Below are 17,645 nucleotides of genomic sequence, written 5' to 3' on the forward strand. Positions count from 1 at the left end.
TAACTCTGATTGTCTACATGGGTCTTAAATTCCCTTTTAGCCCAATAAACTACAAGTAAAACAGACTATTCAATATTTCCTTGAGGATAATGAGAAAGAACAGAGTAGGAATTGGGAGCTGAAAGAATTCCAGTGAGCCAACCAGAATGCTGATGTTCTCAGCTTCCAGGATAATATAATCATTTCATATTATTGATTCATTCACCAAGCTGTTCAAAAAATAATTTTCAATATCTACAGTTAGATAAATATTATGCTATCCTCTGAGAATAAATTAACGAACAAAAACATACTCGATGCCAAATGGAACGGACGGACAGTCTACGACTACAGAAACCAACATTAAACTAATAATTTTACAAGTTGTTAGTTCTTTTTTCTTAAAGCTGAGCAACCCTTTTTTGCTTACCAGGTAAGGTCGTGCAATTTGTACTACATAAATATACCTCCCAAGGCGGTGAGCCGGAGCCAACATTCAGTCCCAGCTCCACCATTAGCTTCTGGCACAGAACTACAATCCCCTAAAGGAAACAGCACCTTTTTCTTTAGACAAAGAGTTGAAAACTAACCAAGCCTTCAACTGTAGGGTTATGTCTACTCACAAAGTGTGTGTTTTTCTAATTTGTCCTCCTTGAAATTGTTCCTTTAACAATCATTTTTCTCAGATGAACGTCTTTGTCTAGCCTAGCATTAGGTTCTAATCCTGCTGCTACCTATATATCCATCCTCATGATTCTCCCTATCTACAATATACAATAGATTGATTATGCTATCGATTTCAAGCTAAGGCTAGGGTGATAAAAATATTTATCTTCATTAAAAATATTTAGGTATTTTTAGTAAAGATATCTTTATTAAAATATCATGGAGGTGAATGTCACAAAATACTAACAACGAAGTAACTAGCTCTGCTCTCAAATTTGGGTTACAACTAGGTCTTATCACCTAGTCTGAATGCTCCTTCTGTGTGATTTGATGTGCCTAAAACTCAACTACAATCTCCAAAGAAGAAAACTTTTTCCCTCTAAACAGTCTTCTGTTGGGGCAATACCAGAGTATACAGATAAAGACATAGAACAGAGACCCTTCCAAATAGTTACCATGAAATTCAGCTCTAAGGTAAAAATGCCTGGTTCACTTGGCTAAGAAATGACATGCCAATAGTTTTTTATTCCTTTCCTTTAGGACTTGCTACCAGAATTCCCGAGGCAGCAGCAGGCTTTTGTAGGAATGAAATTCCAGCTGTGAGACAGAGGAATCAAGTGCATCACTTGCCAGGTGAAAGTGAAAAACTCTTTTATGAACAAAGAAGTTATTCATGTCTCTACAATTTTCTAGCCTTCAATCTATCTCAAAAGCTGTATTATTTGTTGTGCTGAAAACACAGGGTGAATGAAGACAAATTTCCTGAAGCAATGGTTAAAACCATAGGCACTGACCTCATGAGATATAAAACAGGAATTCCTAAGGCTTTTGTGAAAGATTTTTGAAGTGTTCCACAGAATTTTGATAGTGTTATTCTCCTCTAGACCTGAATAATTTTTATCAAGCCTATAAGAGAATCTGGAAGGGCCAACAGAAAATTCAGAGAAAACTTAAGAGCCAAAAAGTAGAGTGGTTTTGTAAAATTCTCCATAATTCTTCATAATAAAATTAAATATTTTCTATCATCAGAAACAACTATGATGGTCATGGAAATTCCACCAAAGAATTGCCTCAAAGGGGCAATGTTCTCTATCAAAAATAGTGTACAAAAAGGAAAGTCCTATAAATTTTATGCAGTCATTGAATATTTGATGCTGCTCATAGGGACCAAATCAGAATCAAACACCCATTATGCAGCTTCCTTAAATTGGGAAACCATTACAAAATGGTTGTGACCAGACTTGCAAGTTTAAGCAACGTGAACTGCCAATGTTCTAGACCCCAAATAAATAACCAAGAAACCTACAGATGTTTATAACCAACAATTTTCCAGACAATTTCTTTTTTTTCTTGTGTAATACAACACCCCTTCCTATAACATGCCTTTTTCTGAGGAGAAAACTGAAGCACAGAGTATTTAAGTAGAGCTGTAACTAACTATCTTAGTTACATTTGTTGTATTTCTATGCTTTTTTTCCTTGTTTTCATTAATAAAATGAGAAAAATACGAGAATTAACAAAAAATAATCGCAATTGAAATTATGACATCCAACCAGTGAGAAAGTGAGAAGCTGCTGAGTCATGAAGAGACAATGTTTTAACAAAGAAATTCAAAAAAACTTAAATATATTTTGCATGAAATATCAGAAACAAGTGTATCATTTAAGTTCCAGGAAAAACTAGTTTTGAAAATATCTTTTAGTTTTTATAATTCATAAAATCAACAAATTATAACCACATTTTGAATTTATTAAGGCTTGTTTGCTAAAAATTATAATCAACATTGGTATAATACTTCAACGCAAACAAGGTATTTTTCATGTGTATAAGAAAAAAAAATTCTATAATGTGTTTAGTAAAATGGCTTAGTCTGAACCAATGCTATTCTTCAGACTTCAAGGTCCTCTGACCCCAAATTATTTACCCCCTATTTGCACTTTAAAAAGTGTGTGGAAGAACCTAGTTCTCTCCGGTAGTTTATAATTCACAATAGACAAGGACAGAAATAAAGATTCACAATTATTTAACACTTATTCATATGACACTAATAAAAAAATCACTGATTCATTAACAACATCTAGATAGCTATGTAATACATATTTTAAGGTAGCAAGAATAGTAGAGTCATAACATTAAACATTTTTATGCTGGGGGAAATTCTAATAAAGATACCTCTTTGCCTGGTTGTATCTTAGCTACTTCTGAAGAACAAAAAAGGGAAAATGGCAACAAAATTAGAGGCATGTAGGCGTTTCAGGGCTCCACAATGGCATGGTGACCCCAAAATGTATGTGTGTGTATGTGTGTGTAATTTTGCCTATATGCACACCAGATGTTTTTGTCCTATCTCAGTTTCTGGCTTAGGGAAGATAGAGAAAATGAAATTCATTACTGTATTTCAGCCAGTCAGTTAATCTATAAATAGATAAACTTTACAAATGTCTTAACCTATACAATTTTTATTTTAATTTAGTGTTAGATTTATTCATTTTACAGAAGATATCTAGGCCACACTGGTGGTATCTTCTATATCAGGAATACTGTTGCTTGGTGGAAAGAGTATATAGCTTTGGAGTCAGAGAAATTTGACCTTACCTTGCCACTTTCTACCATTATAACGTTAGCCAAGTTTCTTAACCTTACCTGTGTGCTAGTGTCCAGAACATAGACTCTCAGTAATATATACAAGTAGTTAGTATAAAAGCAATGAACATCCAGGGCCTAAAGAGACTGGGCTTGGTCTCCTTGACCAATTTATATTTAAAGTATTAGTTGTAGCTTTTTCATAACAAAGTAGAAATCCTTCATTGGAAACCAAAACTCAATCCAGTTGTTTCTCATCAAGAATCAACTAATCAGAAGTTTGAATTAGAAACTTCTAACCTAACTCTTTATATTATTTCTCATTAAAGCAGTAGCCATGTTCAGACTGATTCAGAGTTCACTCTATTCCTAAAATAGTGATTCAAATGTGGAACCAGGATCTGACTAAGACTTAAGTGAAGCCAATTCAAAATCCCTCTGATGAGCTAGGCTGCACCGTCTGTCCACTGACTATGAATTAAATCATGAATTAGGAAAAGAGCATCTGAATATATAGGTGATTGAAGGAGATGATACAAACAATACATGAAGCCCCCAAGGCAAAAAGCCTGTTGTAATGCCTGAAGTTCTAGTCATATTTAGGGCTAAAAACCAAACACAGGACTGAGCATGTGACCTCATTCTGGCACAAGCTATGGTAAGCCACCAGACTAATTACTATAACTGAACCTGAGTTTGGGAGGCAGAAAATCTAGGGATAGAGATGAGTACTCTTGAAAAGTTTATAATCTGTTGCTATTGTAGGGCTTAGCCATCATCTGATATTTAGGCCTGAATTTATCGGTAAATATTAATACGTATTTTGCCATCAGCCAATCCGTTTACTCATTTGCATCATCTTTGGTCTCGTATGCCATCCTACCTAACAATTTTTAGGTAAACCAGAAGGTGATAGATGTTAATTAGGTAAGTGATTAACCCTATCTGTGGGAATGCTTTCCTTTGAATTTTTTTCTTCTTTTAAACTCAGATTTATTGAGATATATTTATATAGAATAAAATTCACTTTTTAATGTACAGTTATGAATTATTTTTCCTTTGTTTTAATATTATTTTTACTTTCAAAAATGTATGCCATGAAATGTTAAAGTAACAAGAATTTCCAGACAATTTGCCCAGAATCTAATGGACTAGAATCCTAAGAAATCAAACACTTGCTGCAGCTCTAGTCCCTGCCCACAGCTGGATTACATATGGTGCTGTTTGCTGTGTTCCTGTCTGTTAGCTAAGACCGGCAGTTTTTCCAGATGTGAAGGATTGAAGATATTATTCTATCTGAGGATACACAACATGACTTAGAGACTTTTATAGAGAATAAGCCCGCTATGAATCAAGTGTGTGACGCTGTCATTCTTGAAAAGACAGTGGCCACTTAGGAAGTACTATTGTGCAGAGCAAAGAAATAATAGTACTACATACAATTGGAGGCCTTATCAAGTGTGCTGTGTTTATTCCTTTACAGTATATTTTAAGTAGTACATGTTGCCAGATAAGTCATTTCTGGTATAGAATACCATAAGATGACGATCTTTTCTTGCCAAGTTTAATAATGAAAATAATAGCTAATATTTGATGGTTGTTATATACCACACCGTGTTAAGTGCTTTACACGTATTCCCTTAGTTAATGCTGACAAAAATCCCTATGAAGTAGGGACTATTTTTATCCCTCACTTTATAGAGGAAGAGAAACAATCTTCCTGAAATTAAGTAACTACTAACCCAGGGTCACTCAGCTGGCAAATAGTTGAGTCATGATTTGAATTCAGCTTACTTGTATTCTTGATTACTGGGCTTCACTTCCTCAAATACCAGGAAACTTGCTTTGAAGAAAAGCAAAAGACTTTATGAAGCTTTACAAAGGGGGGAAAAAGATATCTAGCCTCTTCTAATGGGGACATTACTATCGTTGTAATTGTCACCTTCTATTCCTCATGAGAAAATATAAGATTAAAGATAGATATGATGAAAAATTATTTTAATTACTCAAAAAAGTATCTGTTAAATATATGTATAACTAATCAGAATCACCTTAAGAAGCTCAGCAAAGTGATATCTATGTCTGTATCTATATCTAATTTAACAACTAAGGACAACATAGCATCTGTTGTATGGAAAACCTGAGATGCAACTCAGGAAGTAGTTTTTGTGGAAGTGTCCTGAGTAAAAGTCCCATAGGTTGGTTAATGTTCATAAAACCATAAAACATGTTTTTAAACAAAAACCGTATTTCTCAAAATGTGATCTGCCAACCTCTTGGCATCGGTATTACCTGTAACGCTTTTTTTAAAAATGTTTTTTAAATGTATTGGAGTGACATTGGTTAGTAAAATTATGTAGGTTTCAAGTGTGTAATTCGGTACTTTACATTCTGGCATGTGAGAATGTGTATCAGGTACTCCTATTGCTCCAAAGGTTAGAACTGGGGCAAATTGGTAAGTGATAAAAGAAAGTACTTTGAGCTCAAAGGAAGGAAATACTGTAGCAATTATATCAAACCAAAAATTGGATTATTTTAAATACGTTTGAAGATTTCTGTTGTGGTATTATTCAAACAGGTAGGATGCCAAGAATGTCGTAGGGGAAATACCTTCATCGAGAGGATGTTTGACTAGATGACCTCTAAGATTCCTTTGAGCCAGGACTCTGCATCTTTCTTCTCTGCGCAGTGTGCTAAGCCAGTGTGTAGTGAGAAGTCTCTGTTTCCCATTTTCTCCCCTTTGGCTAACAATATGACACGATAGTGGTACATGTGCTTTAGCTTAGATAATGGTAAAAATGAAGAAGTTCAGAGAGCTGCATTCCCAGGGGCACATTGGAAAGGTTAATATGTATTGTTTTCATTCTATATTTTCCAAGACTACTTGCCTCTTACCTCCCTCTTGCCTCATGCATCTTCCAACCTAAATTTCTCACATGTTAATGTAGAACATATTCCTCTAACATTTGAACATACTTTCTCAGTCTGCTTAGCCCCGTTCAGAGTAACCCTTCACCTCTACCGTCTGACTTTACTGTGTGTGTGTGTTTTGTTTTTCAACATTCATTGAGGAAACAGTGTACTCTATGCCAATACTTAATTAAGTATTAGTAATACAATCCCTTTGGAGAACTCTAAGTTTCAGGATGTTAGTGGGTAGTAGACAGAGTTTAAAAAGCAAGTATAATAAAATGTGTTAAGTATTATAAGGGAGATATGCACAAGGTGCTATGAACGTTAAGGTAATAGCACCAAATGAAGCCGTAAGTTTGAGGCTGCCTTCAGAAAGGAAGTGATTGTTTAGCTGTCCTAAAGGACAAGTAGGAGTTTACTATTTGGACAAGGGAAAAGGATGATCATTCTGTACCTAAGTAACAGAGGACTGTTATTCACATTGTTATTCAAGTTCCCTCATGGATCCCACCATTTAATTATCCCTTTCCCTCCCTCAGTTACACAATTGAGGATGGTGTTTGTGAGAGGGCCCCAATTTTCAGGTAGGAAATAGAAACAGGAAGCCACAGAGGTAGGTGGTAAAGTGGAAGGGGGGATCCCCCAAAGTGGAGCAGTTTTGAGAACTATAGTAAGTTAGATACTCGACTTTCAAATAGTGGGAAGTGGGAGGGCATCTGATACTGTGGTCACTGACCCACTGCACGCTTCTGGGCTTTTTGCCAATGGGGAGGGGCTGGTTGCCCTCTTTGTAAAAGCATCTTTGTAATTCATTTTTGAAATAATACCATGTAGATATATTGAAGTACCGTATTTAAAAACAAAATAGAAACAATTAAACGATAAATTCTGAAACAAATCTTTACATCATAAAGAATTAGTTTCTATTTAAAAAATTAAAGACTATTTTAAATAGTCAATACCCCACTTCCTCAGTCCATCGGAATTATGAATCAATTTTTAAAATATATTTTATTTGCAACCTCTTCTAATGCATAATTATTATGTATATTTGTATAGTTTGACATATTTTGATATAAATAACATCTTTTTGTCTGTGTTGCTAATTCTAAACCCAAATTACTACAATTTGATTTCTTGATTTCCCCTTAATCTTCATAGTTATTTCTCAATGTTTTTCAGGGATAACTATCTGCTGCTATTTTTTTTTATTAGAATGATAATGCTTAGTTTCTGTTTATAAGTAGTTTAGCATAGCATATTGTATTCGGCAAACTACAGCCCACAGCCTAAAGCCAGCTTGCCACCTATTTTGGTATGACTTGTGAATTAAGAATGGGTTTTTAATTTTTTAATGGTTATGGAAAAAAACAAAATATGAGTAATAGTTTATTGACACAAAAAAATTACATTTAGGTTTATATTATATTTGGGTTTTATAAAATGTATCAAAATGTATTCTAAACATATTCCATTTGAAATATTAGAGATAGTATCAAGAATGTTAGTTGACAGATAAGACTAAGCTGCAAATTGATAGAGTGATTTTTTTCAGAGCTGTATATCTAGGGGGTAACAATTCAGAAATTTATGAGAGATGTTTTCTGATTTTTAAATTGAGTATTCTTTCTACTATGTCATCTGGCTCTTTATTTTCAAATTACTTCCTTAGTTGTAAAAAATTACTCATTAGAAAGTATAAATTAATTGGTGGTATCAATTTGAGTCTTAAAGTAGTAATTGACAGAAAAGATTTCTAACATGATATCCCTAATGCATTTCTTTCTATGATAACATGCATTCCAGTTAAATATTTTGTGAGATGCCCAATGTAAAATTTTTATTAACAGATTAATAATGAGGAATATTTTTCAATAAATTGCAGGAGTTTTCTTGGTTTAGTCAAACATTTTCTGATAGCTTGATTTATTATAATTAAATTCATTTTCACATATTTTGTATTTTCAAATTTTCTTATCTACTGAATTTAATATTGTAGTGTTCAATAGTGATCATTTCACCTGTGATAGGCATGGCAAAGTTTCCTTGACTACATTGTATAAATCTATAATAGAATTTTCTCTATTTCAAAAAAATGTTGACAAAGTTCACCATTGTTTACCCTTATCATTGGTATTTATAATATGACCTAATACATTGCAATACTTCTTTACCTATTAAATATATCTAAAATTGATTTTTGGTTCTTTCCAAATTAAGTAAGAAATCACTCCCTATGCAACATGAGAAAAAAAGTATGCAAAGATACACTTAAATATTTACTGCAAGAACAATTACTTTGCTCATGTTTGTTTGCATATTAAATATTTACTACTGAGTTTGTTTGTGTATTAAATATTTACTACTGGCAATGAACTAACATTAAACTAAATTTCTGCTTCCATACATGCTCATTAAATGTAATGTTCATCAGGATTTTAATAATTATATTGTAAGACATACTACTGTTCCCCCACACTCCTCTTTAATTTTATATAATTAACAACTGCCTTTTTCCTTTTTCTGTTGTTTCAGTTAAAGGATCAAGAAAGTTAAGTCTGCCAACAGATCTTAAAGCTGGTCTTGGTACGGTAGGCAAAAGCCAACAATTTTAAGTTTTCTTACATTCATTTGGCTGAACATTTTACCAGTCCATGAATAACACAAGTTTCCTAGATCACAGTGTTTGATGTCTTTCCAAAAAGCCTCTCTAAAAATCACCATACAGTTCTGTTGGCAGCATTCAACATTTTGTTTGTTAACAATCATTTTACAAAATTATGTTTTATAAATCATTACACACCAAGGTATATAATGTTTTGTTTGCTTTTTGTCATGAAAATGTTTTTAAACATTGAATAGTTACTCATATGGGCCCTTTGTGACTGTTATCATGTAAATAAGGATCATTTTTTCTGGAATTATTTTCCCTATTTTTTATCTTAGTATCATTTAGAATTAATGCTATTTAACAACAACAAAAAGAGTCTGATATATAAAAGAATGGAGCTTTGGGCATTTTTTTAATTCTAAGGAAGTTATAAAAATTTTGATTCACTTTTAGTTTATTTTTTTGTTGTAGTCACAGTCTTAACATGATTCTAACCCTGAAATAAATAAGGCTTTATTAAATAGGCCTTCATAAATTTTCATTTCAGAACTTTTATCTGCTTATACCAGCATGGTTTTTCTTTTTTGAAATGTAATTGAATTACCTTTATTCTGACTTAAAGCCATTCAATCCTACTAACATCATGATTAAAATAACAAAAAATACAATAATTAGTCTTTGCATTTTTCTGTAGAGTTTACAAAGCTGTTTCATATATGTTGTTAATAAATGGTAGATTTAAGATTTGAACCTAGATCACAGAATATGGTACCTAAAGTTTATGGAGCATATTCACATACCTCATTTAATTGTATCTAAGTTAAATAACTGTTAGATAGTCTATTACATTTAAAATTACATATGATCTTATATGTATTTGATTAGATAGTTATAGTATTTTTAAATGCAAAGCACTGACATAGTAAACTATCATTACTTATTATTGTTAGTTCAATATTATCATTAGTTCAATAAAGAAATTTTGAAGTTAATTATGAAGTATAATTGACGTCAAAGGAAGAGTCAACATTACAGTTCCATTTATTGACCTCCTACGTGTCAGATGCTATACTATATGATTTGTACATATCATCTGAGATAAGGTAGGTGATATTGTTCCCACTTTACAAATTTAAAAAATAAGGCTACGAAAAATCCAAATTGGCCTAAAGTCACACAACTAGTAGCAAAACTGAATTTAAACCAAGTATATATCATTGCAAAGCTTATAATCTTATAACTACTTTATATCATTTTGTGTAGGATGCACTGTGATAAATGTCAAATGAAGACTATTTAAAGAATAATACTTTTATCTAGAAAAATATGCATTCTGATATTTATACTCATAACTTCCACAATTCTAATATTTTTCCTAGAATGTTGAAAAGGAAAAATAAAAAAGATTTCCAGCCCACTTCTATATGTATTAAAAGTAGCAAAGAAATCTCTAGGTTAAAATTCTAATCTGGAGGTCAGTTAGGCATGGTTGCTATTAATAAACATATTAATAAACAATTTCTGTAAATGTCAGTCTCTAAAGTCTCCAATTATCTCCCTGTCAGTTGATTCATTCTCACTATTTTCATGCACACCTTAAGTAAAGATGAATTATGAAAACTCATATATGAATGATAAAATAGTCATGCTTGTCACTTTACTAAAGGATTTTTTGCACATAAAAGGATTCACAATAAAATTTTATTAAATATGTATTTCTAAATATGTAATTAATATAATTTCATTTTTAAAACTTGTTTCCCACAAATTTCCAGGAAAAAAATCATAAGGCTTCTGAAAGAGGATAAATATATGTATGTATGTAAATTCTTCCAATGTAAAACCTTGGTGTAAAATGTACCCTGGGTTGCTTGTAAGATGTTTTCTAGTAGTGTATAATTCATTAGTGAAAGAGGAAGATGTTTAAGAAGCTGTTGCAGGGGGCCAAATGAGGGCCTGAAGTAGAATAACAACAATGAAACAGGACAGAGGGAATTACCAAGGAAGACTTTATAACTGATGGGATTGGAAACAGTGGGGGAAGAGGGCTGGTAAGGCATATGAAATAGGATGAGTCAAGGATGACTACAGAGTGTTTAGAATAGCTCTCATGGAGAATACCTGGTTTGGGAGGAAAGGAAAATGAGTTTGAGTTGCTATAGGGACACCCATGTTAACCATTCAGTGAGCAATTAGAAATGTAGGACTGCAGTGTAAGGGCGGTTCTCAAGCCCAAAATAATATATAGCATTCATCTGTATAAAGGTATCAGTGACTGTGTATATGAGCTGTTCACTAAAGTCCAAGGAAAAATGACAATGTGTTGAAGAGCATTGGATACTGATGTAACTTCTTTGTTACAATAGCCTTTAATGGAGTAGTATAACAGTCATAATAAAAAAATAGTAATAGCAGTAAAAACCACATACATTGACACTTAGGCAGTTAGAACCTTTAGGTAGTTAGCATTTTATGAAGTAATTGTCAGATGTACCTATTGTCACTAGATCTAAGTAAAGTAATTCACTTTTTTATAAGAAAAAGGCTTTCAGCATGTAACACAGACAAAATCCAACAAGACAAACATCTAAAGCAGTGATTCAAAGATTAGTAGTAGGACATATTAGGCAACTACTAGAAAAACTAAAACAGGAGTAATGATGTTAATATCAAATTTGAGTTCAAGGCAAAAGTACACTACATTAGAAAAGTGCTTATATTTATAATGATGAAATGTACTATCCACAATGACACTGTTTCTTCACTAATACCATATTCTCTTTATTACCTTAGCTTTATATTAAGTCTTGAAGTTGGGTAGTATCAGTCCTCTGTCTTTGTTCTTCTTCTCCAATATTGTGTTGGTTATTCTGGGTCTTTTGTCTCTCTATATAAACTTTAGAATCAGTTTGTCAATATCCACAAAGTAATTTTGATGGGATTATGCTGAATCTATAGATCAAGTTGGGAAGAACTGACATCTTGACAATATTTAATTCTATCCAAGAACATGGAATATTTCTCCATTTATTTGTTCTTCAGTTTCTTTCATTGGTAAAGTTTTTTGATATTTTTTTGTTTTTTAGTTTTATAGTTTCCTCATCTAAATTTTGTAATACTTTTTAGATTTATACCTAAGTATTTCATTTTTGAGGGTGCTAATGTAAATGTTATTGTTTTTAATTTCAAGTTCCATTGCTAGTATACGGGACAGTCAGTTTTTGTCCCATGTGAGTGCTCACCAAAAGGTGACCTCACCAGAGGAGAATTTTAACAATAAAGCAAATAGAATGACCCATTCAGTGGATACCAATTAGCTTCTTTACCAGCCCCTATCATCACATAATGGGCTCATGAACAAAGTAGCCGTGGTGACAGGGATGGAGGTTATGCATGGACTCAGCAACCTGGACTTCCACTCACCAAGGCTGACCTGGGTACAACCACTGCTGAGCGCCCAATATGACAGCAGCAGAGATCAGCACTGTCTCCAATGTGGAACCACTCCCCTGGTGATTAGCCAGTTACCTGGTGGCAGGGTGATTACATTGGACCACTTTTATCTCATGTTGTTCTTACTGGAATAGACACTTATTCTGGATATGGATCTGCCTTCCCTGCATGGAATGCTTCTGCCAAAACTACCATTCATGGACTTACAGAATGCCCATTCATCATCATGATATTCCACAAACCATTGTTGTTCATCAAGGAACTCATTTCACAACAAATGAAGTGTGGCAGTGAGCCAATACTTATGGGATTCACTGACCTTACCATGTACCCCACTATCCTGAAGCAAGATATGGAGATATATATCTTTTGACTAATGTTAGCATGGTATATCTTTTTCCATTCCTTTACTTTTAATCTACATATGAATTTATACTTAAATTGGGTTTCTTATGGCAACATATAGTTGTGTCTTATTTTTTTTTCCCCCAAAATGCTGTGTTTTTATTGACAAGCAGAATAGCATTGAGGGGAGGTCCTGAAATAGGAAGTAATGAGGATACTTACTATGAAGATTAAAAGATCTATTCTTCAAAATTATTAAAACAGTATCTGATACATTATAAGTAATTAATACATGTTATAAATTAATAGTATTCTATTACAATAATACACATCATCCTAATCATATTAAAGTTCTGAATATTCAATAAGTAAAATCCAATGTTTTATGTATTTTCAAATACTTCAGAGAATAATATTTCTGAAATCTTGATTTAAGTTAAAGATGAGAAACTTAAAATTATCTACAAAAATCAACCAATAATTTGATTATTTTGGTCAATGTTCTTTTTCTTTTTTTTTTTATTAGTTTCACGTGTACAAGACAAGGTAATACTTAGACGTCCATCATTTATATCCCTCACACTGTGAACCCCCCTCCCCCATCCATTATCCCTCCGACCTCGCACCAAACCATCACATTATATATATAAAATTATAGTTGGCATTCATTATTGTTTAGCTTCTGGTGTACAGTGCCATGATCAGGCATCTATAGTATCCCTGAGGTGGTCTCCCAAATAGGACACATGTCCATCGGATACCCAACAAAATCTTTACAACATTATTGATTACGTTCCCCAAATTAATTTTCAAAAACCCTGAGGCCATCTTGTGGTTACCAGCTGCTTCCTAATCCCTTCACCTTTCCCCTTATCCCCACCCTCCCCACCCATCTAACAACTCTGTTTTTCCTTTTGTCCCCAAAACTGTTTCTGATTAGTTCATTCACTTATTCTTTTCTTTAGATTCCGCATATAAGTGAGTGTGCCTTATTTTTTGAACCACTCTGGTAACATGTCTTTTAATTAGTGTATTTAGACTATTTCTTGTTTGATAGTCAAACACACTGAAATAAATACAAATTAAAAATTACACAAACCCAAGTTTTGGTGAGATGTCCTGCTGTACCAAATGAGCAGTATCACAGCTTCTAGCATTTAGGCCCCAGAATCATTAGGGCTGAGCCACTGGCAGAGCGGTGTCTAAACTAAACAGAACTCACTCTAGCGTGGTTGGACATTGTTTCTGGTGGCAAAGCTTCTGAGTATACCTCACAGGTTCTCCCTGAGATTTTGAGCTGCCTAATATCTTCTAATAAATTCTTTTCCTATTTAAACAAATTAATCAAGCAAACAACCAACATTAAATCAATAAACAAACCAACTTGTCCTCCAACTAGGATTACATAACCAATGATTAAGAAGGGAGAGAGGAAAAGTTACCTCTTAACGATGAAAGTAAGCAAAGGTAAAGTAATGCGGGTTTTCAAACATTTTAATCAATTGTTTGATATCAGCTGTATTTTATATTGTTAAATGCAGTCTTTGTTTTATTTATTTTTAGTTTTTAAAATTTATTGCTTATTTTGACTTAAAATTATGTTCAACATTTATTTCACCATAGAATCACCCTCTATGGCATCTATGCCTACATCTATGCGTCTGTGTCTACATAATACTATTTTTCACTTTCTGGAGTTGTGTGCTGTATTAAAAAGTTTAATAAAACTAGTTTATGAAGTATTAAATCTTCATTTATAGTCTTCTATAAAGTTTTGGCAAGGACTATGTTAAAATAATTTCAATTGTATTCAATAAGCCATTTTTCAGTAAATCATTATTGTACCTTAATTTATACAATAAATACACTAAATCAAATCTCCGTTTAAAGGCACAAGAGAATCAGCTAATTTAAAGCAGCTTGTAAGTATTTAAAATTTGGGAATCTTTCTGTAAATTAAAGAATAACCATGTCCCTTTTGCATCTACTTATTGTTTTAAGACTGAATTTTTTACCGTGTTGTATTTTCTCTACATGGCATAGAGCTCCACACCTGGGCTAAAGAACCATTGTAATCAGGGAGCAGTTAGAGGAACAGAAACCATTCTGGTTATGTTATGCAGTTAGTGATTTAATGCAAGAAACTACCATGTTTCCCCAAAACTAAGACCTAACCAGAAAATCAGCCCTAGCATGATTTTTCAGGATGACATCCCCTGAATATAAGCCCTAATGTGTCTTTTGGAGCAAGAATTAATATAAGACCTGGTCTTATTTTCAGCGAAACACGGTAGGTGCTTATGAAACCACTGAATGATTGGAGGAGTAAACTCTAAGCTTTACTATAGGTATGACTTTCAGAATAAGGCCACCAAACAGGCAGATCAGAAGGGCAGATAACTTTGCTACTATTAGAAACAAGGAATCAGAAGACCACTGCCATCAATTGTTGAACTGAAGAGCGTATTGTTATAAGATCAGGAATCTACTACAACTGCCTCTTGACGTACAAAAACTTTGTGACTGGACATTGGAATGTTGCTTTCAAAACAAAACAAAATAAAGCAGAGTGTCCATTGCAATAACACCAAAGCAGCAGAAATATGGTTTCCATCTGATTTTCAAATTAACTGCCAGGCTTTTTCAAGCCCTGAGCCACTATGTAAAAAAGATTATCATACTACAAGGAAGTGCAAGCCTCCTGAAGAAGCCACCATTGAGAGCCCCAACTGAACTCAGCCCTTGCGTCATTCTAGCTCAGGCATGTGAGTAAAGAAGCCTCCAGAGGATTCCAAGCCCCCAGCCATTCATGCATTCCAAAATAAGTCCCAAGGCCTCATGGATATAGTACACCCACTTTGCCTTCACCTGCCTACATCATGGCCCACAGAATCTATGAATATAATCAAATGATTATTATTTTACGTGATTAACATTTGGAGTGGTTTTTCTATGCAACAAGAGCTAATCAAAACACATAATATCATAGATATTTCAACAAGCATTTCAGAAACATGTTTAAAGGTTATAATACTGCTATGTGATTATGTACCACAATTTACCTAAAATTTTATGCTCAGCTTTAAAGGGTAGCTGGTTTCCAATTTTTATCTATAATAACTAAAACAACAGTGAATAATTTTATCAATAGAGGTTTTCGTTTTTCTTTTATATTTAGCATTACTTCTTTTTTTTTCTTTTTTTTTTTTTTAACTGAGTTAGTTGTTGTTTTTTTTTCTTTTGGGGGGCGCAGCCCACCATCCCTTGCGGGACTCGAGGAATTGAACTGGCAACCTTGTGGTTGAGAGCCCACTAGCCCATGTGGGAATCGAACTGGCAGCCTTTCGGAGTTAGGAGCACAGAGCTCCAACCGCCTGAGCCACCGGGCCAGCCCCTAGCATTACTTCTTTATCATAAATTTCCAGAATGAATGTCTTGGCTATGACCAAATTTCTAAGTGTCTTGTATCAATTCTCATATCTATCTTGAATATTTAGCATGGTAAAGAAAAATAAGTTTTAAAGAAAGCAAATTTAATTCCATGTATTTTAAAGATTTAAGTACAAACATAAATCCTTTAAGTTAATCAGCCCTGTTGAAAACAAATATATGGCCCCAAACTCTGGGCTGCCCTTGTACGGTAATATCACCTGGACCTCATGACTCCAACATGAGAACCTGAGGAAAATTTGCTCACCACAGTGGATGGGGAATGAAGGGAAGGAGACTAGTATATTGAGCAATCTAATAATTAATACTCCCCTATTATGAGCTGAAATTAAACAATATTCACATGAAACAGCCACCAAGAAATGGTAATAGCTCAGCAGGGGTTTGGCTTAGCAAGTGCAAGGGGTCCTGGCTAAATGAACAAATTTTACTACTCTTGGGATCTGCCATTTACTGTTGTACCCGGCTAAAAAGGCTGTGAATTCATCCCACAGTCCTCTGGACAAGCAGCCATAGGACAGGCATTAATTACATCTGAGGAAGGGACAATGTGTCCTGACATACCCAGAACAGGGCTTATTTTTGCAATTTGTACCCACGAAGTGTCACCATTTTCTAATTCACTCTACATCCTTAGTGCCAGCTGTTGCCCTCAGTGTTCTCCCTATTTATGAGATGATATTTGATAGTGAAAAAGGCGTAGAGCTCTTGATTTCAGCTTCCCCATGGCTAACTCATAATGGGATATTTCTGCCTTTCCACCTGGGAAATCTGGGATTTCTGAGATCTACTATGTTAGTATGGAAGGTAACTGGCCCGAAAGCGTTGGATCTCAATGTGCATCACCGTCACACGAGCCACTCCTAAACCCTATCAATTATTTTACCTGAACCTGTGGCCCAGTTTTAAAGCAGTCAGACAATGAGAAAAATCTGGATTAAAATCCTGCCTCCTAGAATACTACTTATGTAATATTGAACAATTTTCTGAATCCTTTTCCTGAGCTTCACTTTCCTAATCTGCAAAATCAGAAATATAAAGCACCTACTTTGCAAAGTTGATGTGAAGATTAAATGAATGTGTATAAAACCTGACATTGAAGTATTCAATAAATGTTAACTCTCATTTTAAACAACTTTCATTTTAAACAACATTAGTGCATTTAAATAGTGAAACCTAATTCTCTTTGCACAAGTGGCAAGGGAATCTAGGAAATGTACAATTATAAGTTTTCAAACTCTACAATGCATAAAGGCTATAATGCATTGGACACTGAGTGCCAATTCCCTATGTCCAACATGGATATTAAACATTGACTTCTCCATTTAATTCTATTGTCCTTTGAATGACTAAATAACATTTAAAATGCATTCTGAATATTACACTATGAGATGATATTTCAAATATTGTTTTTTATTATCTTAATAATTTTCCTTATTAAGAAAAATAAGACATTTTTGTGCAGTTACTTACAAGTTTTCAAGTTATATCAAAACAGCTAAATTCATAAGCTCTAAATAAACAATACTGTTTTTCTTAGACGTGCACAATTTTAATACCCTAGAATAGAATGACAATAACTTTTGTTCAGAGTTTACCATATACCAGGAAATGTTCTGGTTTGTGACATGTATTATTACAAAAA

General features: G+C 33.6%; 1 protein-coding gene across 6 annotated transcripts in view; it reads left to right on the forward strand.

The window, feature by feature from the left end:
• Positions 1-17,645, forward strand: part of STXBP5L (syntaxin binding protein 5L) — a 252,481-nt gene that overhangs the window by 208,273 nt on the left and 26,563 nt on the right. For 2 of the 6 annotated variants that reach the window (XM_081030026.1, XM_081030028.1), the window contains 2 exons: positions 1,186-1,278; positions 8,677-8,727. The exons of 2 other annotated variants lie outside the window; for them this stretch is intronic. In XM_081030026.1, the coding sequence (XP_080886152.1) occupies positions 1,186-1,278; positions 8,677-8,727 (144 nt within the window). The remainder of the gene's footprint in view (positions 1-1,185; positions 1,279-8,676; positions 8,728-17,645) is intronic. 2 more of the 6 variants (XM_081030027.1, XM_081030029.1) reach the window with 1 other exon arrangement.

Source organism: Rhinolophus hipposideros (genome assembly GCF_964194185.1).
Source record: "Rhinolophus hipposideros genome assembly, chromosome: 2".
Classification (NCBI taxonomy): domain Eukaryota; kingdom Metazoa; phylum Chordata; class Mammalia; order Chiroptera; family Rhinolophidae; genus Rhinolophus; species Rhinolophus hipposideros.